Below are 20,892 nucleotides of genomic sequence, written 5' to 3' on the forward strand. Positions count from 1 at the left end.
TCTCTCTCTCTCTCCCCCCTCCTCACTCTCTCCCTCCTCTCTCTCCCCCTCCTCTCTCTCCCCTCCCCCCCTCCTCTCTCTCCCCCTCCTCTCTCTCCCCTCCCCCCCTCCTCTCTCTCTCTCCCCCCCTCCTCTCTCTCTCTCCCCCCCTCCTCTCTCTCCCCCTCCTCTCTCCCCCCCTCCTCTCTCCCCCCCTCCTCTCTCTCCCCCTCCTCTCTCTCCCCCTCCTCTCTCTCCCCCTCCTCTCTCCCCCCCTCCTCTCTCTCCCCCCCCTTCTCCTCTCACTCTCCCCCCCCCCCTTCTCCTCCCTCCCCCCTGGTCTCCCCGGCGGTGATGTGGGTGCTGTGGACGGGCGGCCTCACGCTGTTGCTGAGTGCGACGCTGTGGCGGTGGGCCGGGCCGGGCCGGGCCGGGCCGATGTGGGTGCTGTGGACGGGCGGCCTGACGCTGACGCTGTTGCTGGCGCTGGTGCTGAGTGCGACGCTGTGGCGGTGGCGGTGGCGGTGGCGGTGGCGGTGGGCGCTGCTGCTGGCGGCGGCGGCGGAGGAGGCGGCGAGGCGGTTGGGAGCGCGGGCGGGCCAGGCCTCGCTGGCCGCCCTGGTCACCATGGTAACGGCGCGGCCTACAGGCTCCAGGCCTCAGACTAACTCTCCATCCCTCTGCAAAACACTCGGCAGGTGGCCCCGAACCCCCTGCTCCAAACAACCCAAGGACGCTGCAAAAAACACGTGGGGGTGTTGAGCTAGAGAAACATTGTCCTTCTTTTATTATTATTTTATACCTTTAAGACTTATAACAACAGGTAATGGACACGTGGACAGGCGCATGCCATGGGTGGGAAAGGTTTAGAAGGGTTGAGGAAAGATTGGAAAGACTGGGCTTGTGTTCACGAGTTTAGAAGGATGAGAGGGGATCTTAGTAGACGTATTGTTGTGAGGCAAATGAAAATTCCAATTTACTTAAACTTTATTTAAGCTTTAAGCAACTCATTTTTGCAATAGACATCTTAGACAATAGACAATAGGTGCAGGAGGAGGCCATTCAGCCCTTCGAGCCAGCACCGCCATTCAATGCGATCATGGCTGATCATTCTCAATCAGTACCCCGTTCCTGCCTTCTCCCCATACCCCCTCACTCCGCTATCCTTAAGAGCTCTATCCAGCTCAAAGCGTCTTCAAAGCATCTGGAAATTATCGCTGATTCCGCAGGCCTCGCCCGCCTGAGAGTCCCGCACATGCGCGCACTTCATTCTCCCCTCATATTTATAAGTTGAGACGGTCAGGGGGTTTAGTATGTCTTGATGACCGTCGCAGCACTGGTGGTACATATATTGCTTGGTCATCAACTTTACTCGTATTGTTATTTACATTTTCAATTTTAGAATGACTTATTATAGAAGTTTTCATAGGGGAAGATGGGAGTGGGGAAGGAAGTTCTCGATTAATATTATCAAGGAGTGATGGAGCTGATGGAGAAGATGGACATGGTACAAGGTCACGAAGGTCCGCACATGCGCACACTTCACGTATAAAATTATAAAAGGACTGGACAAGCTAGATGCAGGAAAAATGTTCCCAATGTTGGCGGGAGTCCAGAACCAGGGGCCACACTCACAGTCTAAGAATAAAGGGGAGGCCATTTAAAACTGAGGTGAGAAGAAACCTTTTCACCCAGAGAGTTGCGAATTTGTGGAATTCTCTGCCACAGAAGGCAGTGGAGGCCAAATCACTGGATGAATTTAAGAGAGAGTTAGATAGAGCTCTAGGGGCTAGCGGAATCAAGGGATATGGGGAGAAGGCAGGCTGATTGTGGATGATCAGCCATGATCGCAATGAGTGGTGGTGCTGGCTCGAAGGGCCAAATGGGCTCCTTCTGCACCTGTTTTCTATGTTTCTAAGAAAGGGCAGTAGTAAATAGGTGGTTACATCCTTTAGTAGTTATGCCTTTTTTCCTGCCGCTGAAATGAGTAGGATGGAACTACAGGTGCTGGTTTACACCGAAGGTAGACACAAAATGCTGGTGTATCTCAGCGGGACAGGAGACATCTCTGGAAAGAAGAAATGGCTGACGTTTCAGGTCGGGACCCTTCCTCAGAGGTTTAGAAGGATATGAGCCAAACGCTAAGATAGACACAAAGTGCTGGTGTCTGAAGAAGGATCTCATCCCGAAACATCATCAATTCCTTCAGAGGCACTATGTGTTCATTGAGTTACTCCAGCATTTTGTGCATCACTGCTGTAACTCAGCGGGTCAAGCAGCATCTCTGGAGAACATAGACAGGTGAGGTTTCAGGTCAGGACCCTTCTTCAGACCCAATCTGAAATGTCACCCATCCCTTTTCTCTCGAGATGTTGCTTGACCCACTGAGTTATTTCAGCATTTTGTGTACTATCTGTGGTATAGACCTGCATCTGCAGTGCTTTGTTTCTACATGGGCCAAACGCGGGCAGGTGGGATTAGTGTAGATGAGGCATGTTGGCCGGCAGGGGAAAGTTGGGCTGAAGGGCTTGTTTCCGTGCTGTCTGACTAAGTCCAACTAATCTCCATCAATGTGTATTCTCCACCAGCCTCCTTTCATCCTTCCTGACTGTACCCTGCTATCAACGATTTACTCCCTCTTTAATTTGTTTATCCGCTTTAATTTCTTTATCTACTTTTGTTGTGTAAAAGCACAGCTGGTTTGTGCCAAAGTAAATTCTCTCTTCTCTCTGCTGAAAGTAAAGGACAAAATGCTGGAGTAACTCAGCAGGTCAGGCGGCATCTATGGAGGAGATTAGTAGACAAGGTTTTGTGTTGAGACCCTTCTTCAGACATGTCTTCTTCCTTGTGTCTCCTCTTACGAGTTGACCTAACCAAACGAATAAAGCTAGTCATTCCTTTCTTTCTCATTTGCTACCTCTTATATCTTATTAAGGTATTTGTTTCAACTATATGTTTGCCATTCTATGAGGAGAATGTTCATCTTGAATACCATATTGAATTTATTGGATATTATATTTAGGCTTAAATTTAGTTTTTGTTTCAACCACAAGATAGACACAAAGCTGTTTCAATTTATTAAGCTTGTATAATCCTATCATCTTTTGCTTTTATTTATGATGATCATCTCATTTTCTTCCGGCTTCAAATGTCAAAGTAAACCTCAAACTTGGGCCAATCATTTAAAAGTAAATACTCTGCATCACAACAGTTTAGGAAAGTTTCAAATTGTGACACATACGCTGTGGGTTTTTTGAGCTGTAATGTGACAAAGGTCTGTTCAAGGATGTGAGTCAATCATATTAAAAATCATAGCAATCTCGCAAGCCCATCAGTCAAAGAAACAATCCAAGTTGTCAGACACTAATGAATGCCTCTTTATTTTTAGCCAGGAGAAAATTTGATTCACCGTTCACAAACATTTTACCATTGAGTAGAGAAGGATATTGATTTGATTATGATGTCTCGAATGGAACAGCTTTTGAATACACTTGCAAATTTCAGTGTTGGAATGGGGCAAGTTAGACTAGGTCGCATTTTATCTTAAGTAAAGATCCTCGTGCGTTAAAATCAAGCCTCACCATTTTCTTAAATCTCAGTCCTGATATAGTTTTTTAATTTTGTGAGAGTAATGTTCAGACCATAGCAACAACAATTTTGTGCAGAGTGTGTGTCAATTCCCCATTACTGTTTAATGGAAAAGTGTAGGAGTTCTCTATATGCTTGTTGACTGATGAATCATATTAGTACCATGCGAAAAACCACATTAGATCTCTGATCCAGTCTATCGTATACCAGACAACTCTGATGTACATATTTCGCTTGGGCAACTTGCAGCGATATAAAAATTGACTTCTCTTACTTCAAGTAACCCTTGCTTTCCCTCTCTCTCCATCCCTCCCCTATCCTAGTTCTCTGACCGGTTTGACTGTCCACCTGATTAAATTTTATCTTTTTATCTCTCGTTGCCACCTTCTCCTAGCTAACAATGATCTGTTCTATATTTTCCTTGAACTTCGTCCCCTTCGATCTCTCGTTTTCACACCTTACCCTTCCATATCTCTGTGTCTCTCTCTCCCCTGACACTCAGTCTGAAGAAGGGTCTCGACCCGAAACGTCACCCATTCCGTCTATCCAGAGATGCTGCTTGTCCCGCTGAGTTACTCCAGCATTTTGTGTCTATCTTCAGTGTAAACCAGCATCTGCAGTTCCTTCCTACCCAGCTCTTGATGTACAACTCTGCCACATGGGCCCAGTCATTTCTTTGTGATTAGTTTCATCACTATCTTCACAATCTTGTCGCTGTTTGTGTACAAACTGCTGTTTGAAAAATAAATTGGGGACTCAATGGGCTGAATGGTCTATTTTTCAGTGTTTAACAGTAAGTTGTGTTTGGGTATTTCATCCAATTATATTCTGTGATTGGTATAAAATTTAAGTAATTTTCTTTCTATGCATTTCTCTACTTCAGCTGCCATCTTTATTTCTCTGGTATTTAAATGTATATCTAACTTTTGAATTCTTTCAGAATGATTGTGAACAATAATTTTTGATCAGTTTGTTACTCATCTACTCTAACGGCTCTGTGTCAGAATGCTATCTCATCTAACTTGCATAGAATGACACCGTTCAGACACAGGCACTTTGGCCCTAGTGGTCCATGACATCATTTATGCGTCACTCATGCCTCCTATCCTTTTCCATTCAGCTATGAACTTTGTTTACTTTACTTTGGAGATACTGCATGGAAACAGGCCCTTCGAGTCTACCGAGTCGACTCCAACCATCAATCGCCAGTTATAGACAATAGACAATAGGTGCAGGAGTAGGCCATTCAGCCCTTCGAGCCAGCACCGCCATTCAATGCGATCATGGCTGATCACTCTCAATCAGTACCCCGTTCCTGCCTTCTCCCCATACCCCCTCACTCCGCTATCCTTAAGAGCTCTATCCAGCTCTCTCTTGAAAGCATCCAACGAACTGGCCTCCACTGCCTTCTGAGGCAGAGAATTCCACACCTTCACCACTCTCTGACTGAAAAAGTTCTTCCTCATCTCCGTTCTAAATGGCCTACCCCTTATTCTTAAACTGTGGCCCCTTGTTCTGGACTCCCCCAACATTGGGAACATGTTATCTGCCTCTAATGTGTCCAATCCCCTAATTATCTTATATGTTTCAATAAGATCCCCCCTCATCCTTCTAAATTCCAGTGTATACAAGCCCAATCGCTCCAGCCTTTCAACATACGACAATCCCGACATTCCGGGAATTAACCTAGTGAACCTACGCTGCACGCCCTCCATAGCAAGAATATCCTTCCTCAAATTTGGAGACCAAAACTGCACACAGTACTCCAGGTGCGGTCTCACCAGGGCCCGGTACAACTGTAGAAGGACCTCTTTGTTCCTATACTCAACTCCTCTTGTTACGAAGGCCAACATTCCATTGGCTTTCTTCACTGCCTGCTGTATCTGCATGCTTCCTTTCATTGACTGATGCACTAGGACACCCAGATCTCGTTGAACTCCCCCTCCTCCTAACTTGACACCATTCAGATAATAATCTGCCTTTCTATTCTTACTTCCAAAGTGAATAACCTCACACTTATCTACATTAAACTGCATCTGCCATGTATCCGCCCACTCACACAACCTGTCCAAGTCACCCTGCAGCCTTATTGCATCTTCCTCACAATTCACACTACCCCCCAACTTAGTATCATCTGCAAATTTGCTAATGGTACTTTTAATCCCTTCGTCTAAGTCATTAATGTATATCGTAAATAGCTGGGGTCCCAGCACCGAACCTTGCGGTACCCCACTGGTCACTGCCTGCCATTCCGAAAGGGACCCATTTATCCCCACTCTTTGCTTTCTGTCTGTCAACCAATTTTCTATCAATGTCAGTACCCTACCCCCAATACTGTGTGCCCTAATTTTGCCCACTAATCTCCTATGTGGGACCTTGTCGAAGGCTTTCTGAAAGTCGAGGTACACCACATCCACTGACTCTCCCTTGTCAATTTTCCTAGTTACATCCTCAAAAAATTCCAGTAGATTTGTCAAGCATGATTTCCCCTTCGTAAATCCATGCTGACTCGGAATGATCCCGTTACTGCTATCCAAATGCTCAGCAATTTCGTCTTTTATAATTGACTCCAGCATCTTCCCCACCACTGATATCAGACTAACTGGTCTATAATTACCCGTTTTCTCTCTCCCTCCTTTCTTAAAAAGTTCTCACTAGTTCTATGTTATCCCACTTTCACATCCACTCCTCGCACACCAGGAGGATGTGGGAGGAAACCGGAGCACCCGGAGGAAACCCACGCGGTCACTGGGAGAAAGTACAAACTCCTCACAGACCGCAGCCGAGGTCAGGATCGAACGAGGGTCTTTGTTGCTGTGAGGCAGCAGCTCTACCAGCTGCACCACTGTGCTGTCCTTGTTCTCCCTCATGCTTATCTACATTTGCTATAATTTGTCGTTACTCACTTATTAACATACCATCAAAGTGCAACATAAAATGCGTAACCTAAAAGATGCCAAGATATGATCAAGCCACACTTTGCTCTGCGATTGCGAACTATCGCATTCCAATAACGTTATGTGTCCCAATCTTTGCCATATGTCTCTTTTATGTGGTATTTTAGCATTTGTGGGTTAGGTTACAGCTGAAAAGCTTACTGAAGCTGATCTAGGAAATATCAGGGTTATTGAAAGAGCAAAGAGCTTTTATCATAAATTGGATTTGCATTTTACAACGCTTCAAAGTTTAGCGTGAAGTGTGGCTTGATGATGCATTACTTGTGCTCATCTAGTGCCAAGAAGCTTTGAAGAGTCCCACATAGTTAAATGCAATGATATATACATATATATGCAGTGAGGAGGAACATATCTCCTGGGCATTGCACGAACCAAATTGAAACACTTGTATGTTGTATAATTTAATAAATTATAGGCTTTATTACTGGTTGTAAACATTTCTAATGAGTTGTATCTTGAAGGGCCGAATGGCCTACTCCTGCACCTATTGTCTAAAGCTGCAGGTTAGCTGAAAAAGAAACTATCTTTTCATCAACTGATGAACCTTTCAATCCTCTGTTTTATCCTGTCTGCAAATAAATATATTAAGAACAAGGCCATTAATAAAGTTGCAGTATTGTAATTTCTTTTGTGTTACAGAGCTCCCTTTACGATCCCTACGAGACGGAAAGTTATGAGCTACTAGAAGTCTCGGAAGAGAGGAATGAAGAGGTCGCAGCGTTCTGTCACATGCTGGATGTGTAATTATTTTTTATTATTAAGACATTTCCATTTTGGTAACCTTGAGTAGTACAGCAGGTTTTGTGCTTGTGCAATAATGTTTGTATTAGTTCCTGATTGCGTAGAAACGTCTAGAGGACAAAAACAGTTGATATGTGATGATTAAAAGTTCTTCATTTTTCATCTTGGAAGTATTAGAGTAATACAGCACAGAAATAGGCCATTCAGCCCAACTTTGCCCATGCTGACCAAGGGGCCCAATCTACGCTAATCCCACCTGCCCACATTTGGCCCACATCCCTGGGGTTAAGAGGGGAAAGAAATAGATCACCCATGATGGCGTAGACTTGATGGGCTGAATGGGCTTCTCCTATGTCTTGTGGTCTTTTGGAAAGCCAGCGGCCTCAAATGGGATAAGTTAGAAATCAGGCTTGTTTTAAGCTGCATGGCAGAAGAAAAGGCAAGGAGATGAATAGGAAGGTAGGATAGAGACCATGGAAAAATGAGTAGAACGAGTGCCCTGGTGTCAGCCAAGAGAGGTGTGTTCATTTTCAATGTTTCTAATCAATGTCAGTTATAAAGCAGGCTCTGTAGTTTGATAACCTGCATTGCTCAATGCCCAAGCCCACACATGAGAAACAAAAGACCTGCAGATGCTAGTTTTTAACCAAAGATAGACACAGAGTGCTGGAGTAACTCAGCGGGTCAGGCAGCATCACTGGAGAAAAAGGATGGGTGACATCAGTCTGAAGAAGGGTCCCAACATGAAACTGCATCCACCCTTTTTCACCAGAGATGCTGCCTGACCCGCTGAGTTACTCCAGCACTCTGTGTCTATTCCACGCATGAGGAATTCTGTGAATTATTGTAGAATAATGGCACTTATTGCCATTATAGGCACTGCCAATATTCCCTTGGCACTAATTGGAAATTGATCTTTTCACCAAATGGAAGCTCGTAGATGCTATACGTTACCACTTGCCTGTGCGATATAATCAATATGACGATGTGAAATCTCTTGGGGAGAGTCAGCAGAGTTAAGTGTAAAATTGGTAACTATGTTTTCCTCTCTATTAGGCTTCGAGGTAACTACACCTGTGAAAGTGGAGAGAACGTGGGATTAATCTGGAGTCCAGTTGTCATCCGGAATGACCAACATGGAGATGGTATCAGTGTGAAGGTTACTGTGTCTGCTGGCAGTCTTTCGGAGCCTCTTACGTTCACGTGCGATGGTGAGTTTCGGATTTAGGTAATCCATTTTTGGAAAACGGAGGCTGCACGGTGGCGCAGCAGTAGAGTTGATGCCTTACAGCGCTTACAGCACCAGAGACCCGGGTTCGATCCTGGCTAATGGTTGCTTGTGTGTACGGAGTTCGTACGTTCTCCCCGTGACTTGCATGGGTTTTCTTGTTCGGACTATCCTAGTTCGGACTTTGCTGGCTTTACCTTGCACTAAACGTTGTTCCCTTATCATGTATCTATACACTGTAAATGGGTTGATTGAAATCATGTATTGCCTTTCCGCTGACTGGATAGCATGCAACAAAAGCTTTTCACTGTACCTCGGTACACGTGACAATAAACTAAACTGTAACATGTTAACTCAAAGTTTTGCTCAAGCATTACACGCAGTTTAATTAAGCTAAGTAATTTTAATTTTACTTTGTTTCTACTATTTGGAAGACACAAAGTGAGCTCACTGTTGTGTGCATTCTTGGTCCATTTCAAGAAAATGTCAGCAAAATCCTTTTCTTTGGTTCAGTGACTAAACTTTTATTGATGAGATATTTTGTCATTGTGTTTTTTCCACGTTGAACTCTTATTTGTCTTGTGATTCACAAGACATTCAATCCATTGCATCAATCATTTTTGGCCACTGATGTTAAATCTGTCATCTATATACTAAAACTCTCGTTTATTATCTTGTTTGTGACTGAACTTCAGCCAAAACGGCACACGATAGCGCAACAATTTTAGGCCCACCTTACTCACCATTGTCACTTTAGTGATTAAGTGGACAGGGGGGTGTTGAGGGGGAAAAGGAAGTGGGGGGGAGGGGTGGGGAAGGAGGGGCCTAGGAGAGTGTGCTGCACCAATGCAGGAGAGGTTTGGGCCCAACGGGTCCACTTGGTCTAGTTTTAAATAGGTTTATGTCATTCTGCATTAACGCAATGGCTATTATTTGTTGTTAACTTCCTAATTAACCTCTGAATAAAGCTGGCTTGCTGAGCCTTTTCAGAGCCAACCACTTGGTGAGTGTGGAATCATCAACAGGATAAGACCAGCAGAGTTCATTCACTGCATCAGAATAATAGGACGTATCTTCAGAAAGGAGACGAGGAGGAATTTCTTTAGTCAGAGGGTGGGTAATCTGTGGAGTTCATTGCCACAGACGGCTGTGGCGGCCAAGTCATTGGGAATTTTTAAACCGGAGAATGATGGATTCTTGATCAGTAAGTGTGTCGAATGTTGTGGGGAGAAGGCAGGAGAATGGGGTTGAGAGGGAAAGATAGATCAGCCATGATTGAATGGTGGAGTAGAAGAAGGTTCTTGACCCGAAACGTCACCCGTTCCTTCTCTCCATAGATGCTGCCTGTCCCGCTGAGTTACTCCAGCATTTGGTGTCTACCTTGGGTGATGTAGACTCAGTGGGCCGAATGGCATAATTCTGCACCTATGACTTATGAAGAACATTGATAGGTCACAGTATATTTACCATGATCCAATGAGGCGGTAGAGTTGCTGCCTTACAGCGCCAGAGTTAGATTCTAACTCCAGGTGCTATCTGTATAGAGTTTATGCATTCGACCTGTGTGGGTTTTCTCGGGGATCTCCGGTTTCGCTCCGATTTCGCTGGTCGGCGCGGACTTGGTGGGCCGAACCGTCTGTTTCCACGCTGTATCTCTGAACTAAACTAAACAAAAAAATGGTTCCGGGGTCATCTTTTCTGAAGCTGTTTTCCAGATTTGCACTTGCATGACTTTCAATGCCCTGGCTGCCTTTGTGGGATTTGGACTTGTGTCATCAAAATCAATGGCCCAGTAATTAAATCACTGTGTTCGAATAACCTTATGACAAGGTGCTCGGCTCATCATTGATCTGTCTAATCAGCTGATTTCGACCCGTTTGGAAACATTGGAGCAAAAACATTAACCCATGTATGAGTATTTAATTGGGACGGGTTCGAGTTGCCTACTGAAAGGCAAGGTGCTGGGGCCCATCAATTATACTTGCAGTTGAATGGATGTCATCACACATCGACTGTACATGACATTAAGTCAATCCTTTCAGAAGAGGGAACAAATTGGCTGAAAATATTCTCAGTTTTCCCATTTGCATTCATTTTAATTAATCTTTTGCAAAGAAATTAAAGCATTTTGGTTTGTTTCAAATACTGAGAGATAATGAAGACCTCAGTACCATTAAAAAAAAAATTAGTTTAGAGATACAGCATTTTAAACAGGCCCATCAACCACCCGTTATACCAGTTAATTATCCCATTTACTCATCCACTCCCCACACACCAGGGGCATTTTACAATTAACCTACAAACCCGCACATCTTTGGGATGTGGGAGGAAACCGGAGGAAAGGATGAGAGGAGATCTTATCGAAACAAGGATGAGAGAAGATCTTATCGAAACGTATAAGATTATTAAGGGGTTGGACACGTTAGAGGCAGGAAACATGTTCCCAATGTTGGGGGAGTCCAGAACCAGGGTCCACAGTTTAAGAATAAGGGGTAGGCCATTTAGAACTGAGATGAGGAAAAACTTTTTCAGTCAGAGAGTTGTGAATCTGTGGAATTCTCTGCCTCAGAAGGCAGTGGAGGCCAATTCTCTGAATGCATTCAAGAAAGAGCTGGATAGAGCTCTTAAGGATAGCGGAGTCAGGGGGTATGGGGAGAAGGCAGGAACGGGGTACTGATTGAGAATGATCAGCCATGATCACATTGAATGGCGGTGCTGGCTCGAAGGGCCAAATGGCCTCCTCCTGCACCTATTGTCTATTGAAACTCAAGTGGTCACAGGGAGAACGTACAAAGACTCCAGATAGGCAGAACCCAAGGTCAGGATCGAGTCCGGGTCTCTGACGCTGTGAGACAGAAGCTCTACCAGCTGCGCCACCGTGCCACCCTAGGCCAACGTAGTCTCCTTGACTAACATGCCATTGATCACCCTAAATATTCTCTTCCCCAGCACAGGTTCATCATCACAACAGTGTGTACCATCTACAAAATATAAACAAAACGATACACACAAAGTGCTGGTATCATAAAATGCTGGAGTAACTCAGCAGGTCAGGCAGCATCTATGAGAGAAGGAATGGGTGACGTTTCGTGTCGAGACCCTTCTTCAGACGTCTCGACCCGAAACGTCACCCATTCCTTCTCTCCTGAGATGCTGCCTGACCTGCTGAGTTACTCCAGCATTTTGTGATACCTTCGATTTGTACCAGCATCTGCAGTTATTTTCCTACACAAAGTGCTGGAGTAACTCAGCGGGTCAGACAGGCTCTCTGGAGCAACAGGGTGGGTGACGTTTTGGGTCAAGACCCTTCTTCTAGGTCCCGACCCGAAAAATCACCCATCCACCTGCTGAGTTACTCCAGCACTTTGTATCAATCTCTGGTAGAAACCAGCATCTGCAGTTCCTTGTAACTACAAAATATACTGCATTTATCCACCAAGTCTACTCTGACAGCACCTCCCATCCATACAACCTCTGAACAACGAGCACAGTAAATACATGGGGACATCATTACCTACCTGCGTGTATCTCGATTAGATGCACACAACCTTGACCTGGAATCATAGTTAATTCTTCTTGGTTACTGGGGCAAAGTCTTGGGCTATAAATGCTTGCCTGACCAACAAAACCCACAGCCCACAAGTGAATTGAGTAAAGATGAGGCTATCATCAGGAGAATGGTGTTATTCCCATCTGGAAAAGGTTCAGGAAAACTAGATTAGCTTCTGAAAGTAGATGCAAAACTGAAAAAAACGAATTTTAGATTTTTAGATTTAGAGATACAGCGCAGAAACAGGCCCTTCGGCCCACCGAGTCCGCGCCGCCCAGCGATCCCCGCACATTAACACTATCCTACACACACTAGGGATAATTTTTACATTTGCCCAGTCAATTAACCTACATACCTGTCCGTCTTTGGAGTGTGGGAGGAAACCGAAGATCTCGGAGAAAACCCACGCAGGTCACGAGGAGAACGTACAAACTCCGTAAAGACGGCGCCCATAGTCAGGATCGAACCTGAGTCTCCGGCGCTGCATTCGCTGTAAGGCAGCAACTCTACCGCTGCGCCACCATGCCGCCCTATGACTTTATTGAGTTTAGAAGAAAAATTAACGTGTAGTTATCAAGGAAAATACTTTTTCTGCAGGTCAGGAATTCACATACACCTTCCTAAAATAATTCATAAACATTGGTGCAGCACCCTGTCCACCGAGATAGGATTGCACGTTTATCATGCGGATGCATTGGATTAATGTGTGGCTGCTTTATTTTCTAATACAAAGTCCATTCTACTTTAAAGGTTGACAGTTCACTCTCGGCTATTTGTGTTTCTCAAATTGCCAATTCGTGCTCGCGTGGTTAAATAATGCAAACTCTACATTTTTTATATCTGCGAAGCTGGAATTTAATGATGATGCTGCAGGACCTTAAATTGAAATTTTATCCCATTTAAGATTTTTTTTTTAAAGAAGCTGACATCTACAAACCTAATAACTGTGCAGATGTGACCTTGGGTAAATGCATACATGCATATGTACCTTGGAGTAATTTAAAGAAAATAACTGCAGATGCTGGTACAAATCGAAGGTATTTATTCACAACATGCTGGAGTAACTCAGCAGGCCAGGCAGCATCTCAGGAGAGAAGGAATGGGTGATGTTTTGGGTCTCGACCCGAAACGTCACCCATTCCTTCTCTCCTGAGATGCTGCCTGACCTGCTGAGTTACTCCAGCATTTTGGAGTAATTTTGGTCTCCTGATGCAGGAGTTTTTGTAGAGATTGGACTTGTGCCTGTTGCTCCCCTCCCCCTCCACCTACATTCCTTCCTCCAACTTCACAATTCGCACCCCTTCAATATTTTTGTCTCGCACCTTCTATCTTTTCAGCTCTGGCCTTTGTCCACCATCTACCTATCAAGAAGCCCCCTTACTATGCAGCTATCCACTTGCTAGGCTTTGTCCTGCCCCTGTTCTCTTCCAGCTTTCTTTCTTCCATCCCCCCCCACAACCATCCCACCACCTACCCATACATTAAAGAAAGGTCCCAACCTGAAACATCCATGTTCTCCAGGGATGCTGCCTGACCTGCTGAGTTACTCCAGCACTTTGTGTCAGGATTTATAATGCTCTTTTTCCATCTCTGTAGGGTTCCCTGCCTCATCTTACCTGACGTAAACTCTCATTTGTGCTTCTGTTGCCTCTAAGTTCTCTTCGCTGGCCTTCGATCTCGTCCACGATTTGGGCCCGACGCATTAGCATGAAAAACTTACAGTCCTATCTCAGTGGGCAGTATGTTGTAGCAATGTTAATGAATTACTTTGGAAGGTACCTGTTTAAGTTTAGTTGATTGTCACGTGTACCGAGGTACAATGAAAAGCTTTGTTACGCAGTAATCAGTCAGCGGAAGGACAATACATGATTACAATCGCGCTGCCCACAGTGTACAGATACATGATAAGGGAATATGAATGCCTGACCTGTAAAAAAGTGTTTTCCTTGATAACTACATGTTATTTTAAATTCAATAAAGTCACAAATTCACTTACTTAAAATTCTTCTGCTTATGACCCAAGTCTCCCATCATCTTTGCGATCAAGTAATCTCTTAATTTTTAAACATCTTATTATCCTGCCGTTCAATTAATTCAGTAGCCTCGACAGGCTATGTTTCTTTGTAACTTCACATGTTGGGCCATTTTGCAGCCAATTGGTGAAAGAACTAGAGTGAAGAATGTTAAGACGCGTTGTTCATCGGTTGTGACTTTCCCTTTCTTCCCAGGGGGCTCCACGGTGGACCTAATTATCTATCAAACGCTCTGTTATATTTATGACAATCTCGCAAGCATCAACGTTGACGATTTTATCTTGAAGATCTGCGGACAGGAAGAATTTTTACGAAAGTAAGTTGCTTGCTATAAGCTTTAGCACGTCAATGAGCAGCCTATGTTCAGTTCAGAGATACAGCTTGGAAACAAGCCCTTCAGCCCACCGAGAGGGCCTCGACCCGAAACGTCACCCATTCCTTCTCTCCTGAGATGTTGCCTGACCTGCTGAGTTACTCCAGCATTTTGTGAATAAATACCATGCCGACCATCGATCATCCACTGCCTACGCACTAGAGGCAGTTTTACAGGAGCCAATTAACAGCAACACACTCCCCAATCCAATGGCCAGACATAACTTCACCTGTGGAAGGTTCTGGGAGGGTGTGCCTGTCCAGGATAGACCTAGTCAGCTACGGCAGATAATGCAGCCACAGAAGATACGTTCCTCTCTCCAAACAGGGCAACATCAAAGCTGTGCCATCATCTCACACAAATGGACGGGTGCCAACTAATTAATGAACTTACCAACCCGCATGTCTTTGGGAAGTGGGAGGAAACCGGAGCACCCGGAGAAAGCCAACGTAGCCTCAGGTAGAACGTGCAGACTCAGCACAGACAGCTCACGAGGTCAGGATCGAACCAGGGGTCTCTGGCTCTGTGAGGCAGTAGCTCTACCAGCTGTGCCACTGTGCTGCTGTCTATGTGTTGATATGGGCAACCATGAAGGGGTTCAGTGTCTGTGCATCGTAGAACACACTGAGCCACGAATGGAGATAACTGCTGAGTGGTTAAAGTGGCTGGTTAGTTTTGAACATTCTTCACTTATTTGCAAGCGCTGCTCTGTGATTGGAATTGGTGACAGGTGAGGATTGTGTTCTTTCCCATTGGTTTTCCATTTAATCTTTTCCCTTCACTCCTGAAATTGCCGATTCTTCCCAGAGGAATTACAGGCCCTAATTTTATCAGATGCGATTTTATTTATTTTGTCACAGGTATTCCTCATTTGTGAACCCGAGGGTATGTTAGCCTGTGATTGAGTTACTGGATGAGTAGCCAGATATGAAAATTATTGATCTGGAGGATTGAGTATGAATCCCACCATGGAAGCTGGTGTGAATTAGATTTTTAGATTTAGATTTAGATTTAGAGATACAGCGCGGAAACAGGCCCTTCGGCCCACCGGGTCCGCGCCGCCCAGCGATCCCCGCACATTAACACTACACACTAGGGCCAATTTTTACATTTGCCCAGCCAATTAGCCTACATACCTGTACGTCTTTGGAGTGTGGGAGGAAACCGAAGATCTCGGAGAAAACCCACGCAGGTCACGGGGAGAACGTACAAACTCCGTACGGACTGCGCCCGTAGTCAGGATCGAACCTGAATCTCCGGCGCTGCATTCGCTGTAAGGCAGCAACTCTACCGCTGCGCCACCGTGCATTATTACATAATTCATGTAATTATATAAATCTGGATTAATAAGCTAACATCACGAATGGGTGTCACTAATTGGGGCAATGAAGATACCAGATTATTATTTCCTCTCTACATTTTACTGCTCCACCGTGAAATCTCCTCAAGTTTTGCCTCCTTTGAAGAAAGTACACAAAGTGCTGGAGTAATTCAGCGGGTCAGGCAGCATCTCTGTAGAATACGGGCAGGTGGCATTTCCGGTCAGCTCCCTTCTTCAGTCTGAAAAAGGGTTCTGACCCGAAGCACCTGAAGAAAGGTTTTGACCCGAAACGTCACCTGTCCATGTTCCCCAGAGATGCTGTCTGACCCGCTATAAGTTACGCCAGCACTTTGTTTCCTCTCGCTAGTCTTGCTCCTAATTTTTCACGATGCCTCGAAATGAAAGTGTCTGCTGCCAAGTTCTTTGAGGCTGGGCACAAGATTTAAATTGGTGTAAAACGTGTCGCATCTTATTTTTTGCATGTAGCATCACTTTAATTGTTTGAGAAAGATATAACAGGATATGCAGAAAGATATACAGAATGCCTTGTCCACATCAATGTTGTTAAAGATCAGCTGGCACTCGCAATTGCAAATCATGTTTGGAATAGATGTGCCAGCTGTTATTAAGTCCCCTGATCCATGTGTAATGGATCTATTGCACACACCCTGGGAGTTCGGTTGACTTGATATCATTCCGTTTGGATAAATAATGCCCCACATCGTTATCGCCAGTAAACGAGAGAAAAGAAAATCTCAGAATAGACCTTTATGTTAAAAGTCAGTTAATTGGTTGGTAGTTAAGAAATCCTTAGATTACACAGCAATAAAAAGCTTGTCAGGGCGCACAGTGGCACAGCGGCACAGCGGCAGAGCGGCAGAGTTGCTGCCTTACAGCTCCAGAGACCCAGGTTCGATCCTGACTACGGGTGCTGTCTGTACGGAGTTTATACGTTCTTCCCGTGACCTGCGTGGGTTCTCTCTGAGATCTTCAGTTTCTGCCCACGCTCCAAAGACGTACAAGTTTGTAAGTTAATTGGCTTGGTATAAATGTAAATTGTCCTCGTTTGTGTAGGATAGTGTTAGTGTGCGGGGTTCATGGGTCGGTGGGCCGAAGGGCCTGTTTCCGCGCTGTATCTCTGAACTAAACTAAAAATGCTCCCAATTCCCCAACAAGCCGCAAGTACTAATGTGCGGAAAAGCTTTGCAGGGATCTGCAAAACCATTGCCCCGATGTGTTACTTTCAGTTTGACTAGTTATCATGTAAACACATAGATGACTGGAGCTACCTTGGCAGCTTCCGATCTCAATTTTTATTTAAAACAAGATTCTATTTGCAGTTTTTAATTTTTCACAGTTTGTTTAGTGTGGCAATATCAAATGCAGCTGTTAGTTTTTATTTTGAAAACAAAACTAGTAATGAACAGCTGGTGTGCATCATTCTATGTGTTTAGTTTGGGGATTTAGCGCTGAAAAAGGCCAGCGATCCCCTTACACTAGTGCTCTCCTACACACACTAGGGACAATTTACCAAGACAGTTAACCTAGAAAAAACCTGTACGTCTTTGGAGTGTGGGAGGAAAGCGGAGCGCCCGGAGAAAACCCACGCAGGTCACGGGGAGAATGTACAAACTCCGTACAGACAGCACCCGTAGTCAGGATCGAACCCTGGTCTCTGGAGCTGTAAGGCAGCAACTCTATCGCTGCGCCGCCCCTGCCCTGTGTATGTGCATGCGTTTTAATGAATATTTTTTGTGTGTGCATGCACGTACCTCTTCTGTATGCATTTCTTCATATCTACACTTTGTGTCTAGATCTTAGAGGCATCTAGTAGTTGAGGCAAGTACTACAACAACATTTACAAGACATTTGGACAGATACAGGGATAGGAAAGGTTTAGAGGATTGTGGGCCAAACGCAGGCAGGTGGGACTAGCGTGGATGGGGCATCTAGGTCGGCGTGGAAGGGCCTGTTTCCATGCTGTATGACTCTGACTTCCATACACAGGAACATGTGGGTGTAGACATGTTCACACAGACATCATGTGCATGCGTAGATGGAAATATGACATACAGGCTGAGATTTTGCCTGACCCGCTGAGTTACTCCAGCACTGTGTAGGAAATAACTGCACATGCTGGTTTAAATCGAAGGTGGACACAAAATGCTGGACTAATGCTGCAGGCAGCATCTCTGGAGGGAAGGAATGCGTCTGAGCTGAACTGAACTTCAGTCTGAAGAAGTGTAGGAAAATAATTGCAGATGCTGGTTCAAATTGAAGGTAGACACAAAATGCTGGAGTAACTCAGCGGGTCAGGCAGCATCTCAGGAGAGAAGGAATGGGTGGCGTTTCGGGTCGAGACCCTTCTTCAGACTGATGTCAGGGGAGGGGGCGGGACAAAGATAGGATGTAGTCGGAGACAGGAAGACTAGTGGGAAAACTGGGAAGGGGGAGGGTTAGAGAGGGACAGAGGAACTATCTGAAGTTGGAGAAGTCCGGGCCCTGGTGAGACCGCACCTGGAGTACTGTGTGCAGTTTTGGTCTCCAAATTTGAGGAAGGATATTCTTGCTATTGAGGGCGTGCAGCGTAGGTTCACTAGGTTGATTCCCGGAATGGCGGGACTGTCGTATGTTGAAAGGCTGGAGCAATTAGGCTTGTATACACTGGAATTTAGAAGGATGAGGGGGGATCTTATTGAAACATATAAGATAATTGGTGGATTGGACACATTAGAGGCAGGAAACATGTTCCCAATGTTGGGGGAGTCCAGAACAAGGGGCCACAGTTTAAGAATAAGGGGTAGGCCATTTAGAACGGAGATGAGGAAGAACTTTTTCAGTCAGAGAGTGGTGAAGGTGCGGAATTCTCTGCCTCAGAAGGCAGTGGAGGCCAGTTCGTTGGATGCTTTCAAGAGAGAGCTGGATAGAGCTCTTAAGGATAGCAGAGTGAGGGGGTATGGGGAGAAGGTAGGAACGGGGTACTGATTGAGAGTGATCAGCCATGATCGCATTGAATGGCGGTGCTGGCTCGAAGGGCTGAATGGCCTACTCCTGCACCTATTGTCTATTGTCTATTGTCTATAAGTCAATGTTCATACCGCTGGTGTGTAAACTGCCCAAGCAAAATATGAGATGCTGTTCCTCCAATTTGTGCTGGGCCTCACTATCAGTCTGAGGAAAGGTCTCACCCATACCTTCTCTCCAGAGATGCTGCCTGTCCCCCTGAGTTAAGCGGGTCAGTATTTTGTGTCTACTCCAGCACTGTGTCCTATTGTGCGTTAACCAGCATCTTCAGTCCCTTGTTTCTAGATAAGAAGGGAACATGGGGCTAGGCAGAGGTTGCAGGAGAGTGGAGCTAATGCAGTGGAGATTCTTGGTGCAGACTTGAGGCACCTGGTGGCTTTCTGTGGAGTTCATTGCCACAGACGGCTGTGGACTCCAAGTCAGTGGATATTTTTAAGGCAGAGATAGATAGATTCTTGATTGGTACGGGTGTCAGGGGTTGTGGGGAGAAGGCAGGAGAGTGGGGTTGAGAGAGAAAGATAGATCAGCCACGATTGAATGGCGGAGTCAACTTGATGTGCCGAACGGCCTAATTCTGCTCCTGTCACTTGTGAATTGATGTACTTTATCGGAAGCCTAGTCTGGTGGTTCAGGGTTGTACGAGTCTTACAGCTTCTGTGCTCTCTCAAGCTGTGCATTGTGATGTACGCCCACGTGATTCGGGCACCCACTGGGGCAATCACTGTGTGGCTGTGCAGCTGAAACCCTGCATTGCTACGCGAGTAGCCTGCAGAGATTAATCGTGCAGCTTCCACACAAGGATTAAAACGCTGGCACTCTGACCAACATATGTGATTGTGCCTCGCTCGCACTGGGAAGAGAACCGCCTCCTCGGTAACAGGATGTGTGGCATTGAAAGATAAGCGCAAATGTGATTGTCAACCATGGAAGGCGCAGCATCCTGTGTTTCAGGCAGTCAGCCCCTCTGGGGAGGTAACAAAACACAGCCCTTGATACCTCCCATCAACAAACTGTTCTCGGAACTCAATGTTGAGGTCAGTTTTTGTCCTATTTTAAGGGCACCTTCCCCAGCGCAGGAGGAACTGCATCAGAACTGAAGTCAAAATCATCAGCTATGCAGAATAACTTCTCCCTTTTATGGCATTCAAAGAACAAGACTTTCTCTATCAAAATGTTAACCCCAAGCACGGAACTTGTATTTAAATATGTATTTGAGAAAAGATGGCAGAGTTTCAGGGAGGGAACAGGAACATAAATTAGGTAACTCAAACAAGTAAAGAAGGCCCAATAAACAAAATGGCCTCCAATTCTGAGCTCTAATTTGTGGAATCACACAGGGTAGGAAATAAAAAGTACTATTTTATTTCTTAGAAATACAGCCTAGAAACGGGCCCTTCGGTCAATCGAGTCCATGCTGGCTCGAAGGGCCGAATGGCCTACTCCTGCACCTATTGTCTATTGTATAAACATTGGACTCTCTAATTCTCCCTTAAGCGGTCACCCATACATTAGTTCTATCCTGTGTAGGAAAATAACTGCAGATGCTGGTACAAATCGAAGGTATCACAAAATGCTGGAGTAACTCAGCAGGTCAGGCAGCATCTAGGAGAGAGGGAATGGGTGACGTTTCGGGCCGAGACCCTTCTTCAGATAGTTCTATCTGATAGATAGTTCTATCCTATACAGTCGGAACAATTTACAGATGCCAATTAACCCACAAACCTGTACGTCTTTGGAATGTGGGAGAAAACCGGAGCACCCGGAGAAAACCCACGCGGTCACGGGGAGAACGTACAAACTCCGTACAGACAGGATTGAACCCGGGTCCCTGGCGCTGTGAGGCACGGTCAGTGTTGAATCGGTTGATTAAAAAACTTATTTGGTTCACTTCGAGGGAGGGGATCCTTGCCCTCTCAACTTGTGAGTTGAATCTTATTCAAAAAGCTCAATTCAAACAGACCAGCGAATCTTGTACCCCTAAAACAAAAGGACACGGGGTTCTAGAGCAACTCAGCGGGTCAGGCAGCATCCCCGGAAAACATGGATAGGTGATGCTTTGGGTCAGGACTTTTCTTTAGACTGAGATGTGTAATGGTTG

The 20,892-nt window shown here is 45.3% G+C and overlaps 1 protein-coding gene across 1 annotated transcript in view; it reads left to right on the plus strand.

Annotated features, from left to right (window-relative positions):
• Positions 1 to 20,892, plus strand: part of pik3c2b (phosphatidylinositol-4-phosphate 3-kinase, catalytic subunit type 2 beta) — a 144,802-nt gene that overhangs the window by 22,114 nt on the left and 101,796 nt on the right. Inside the window, 3 exon segments of the mRNA XM_078420987.1 lie at positions 7,164 to 7,264; positions 8,322 to 8,476; positions 14,272 to 14,392. Of these exon segments, the coding sequence (XP_078277113.1) occupies positions 7,164 to 7,264; positions 8,322 to 8,476; positions 14,272 to 14,392 (377 nt within the window).

The sequence above is a fragment of the Rhinoraja longicauda genome, chromosome 24 (assembly GCF_053455715.1).
Source record: "Rhinoraja longicauda isolate Sanriku21f chromosome 24, sRhiLon1.1, whole genome shotgun sequence".
In the NCBI taxonomy this organism is placed as follows: domain Eukaryota; kingdom Metazoa; phylum Chordata; class Chondrichthyes; order Rajiformes; family Arhynchobatidae; genus Rhinoraja; species Rhinoraja longicauda.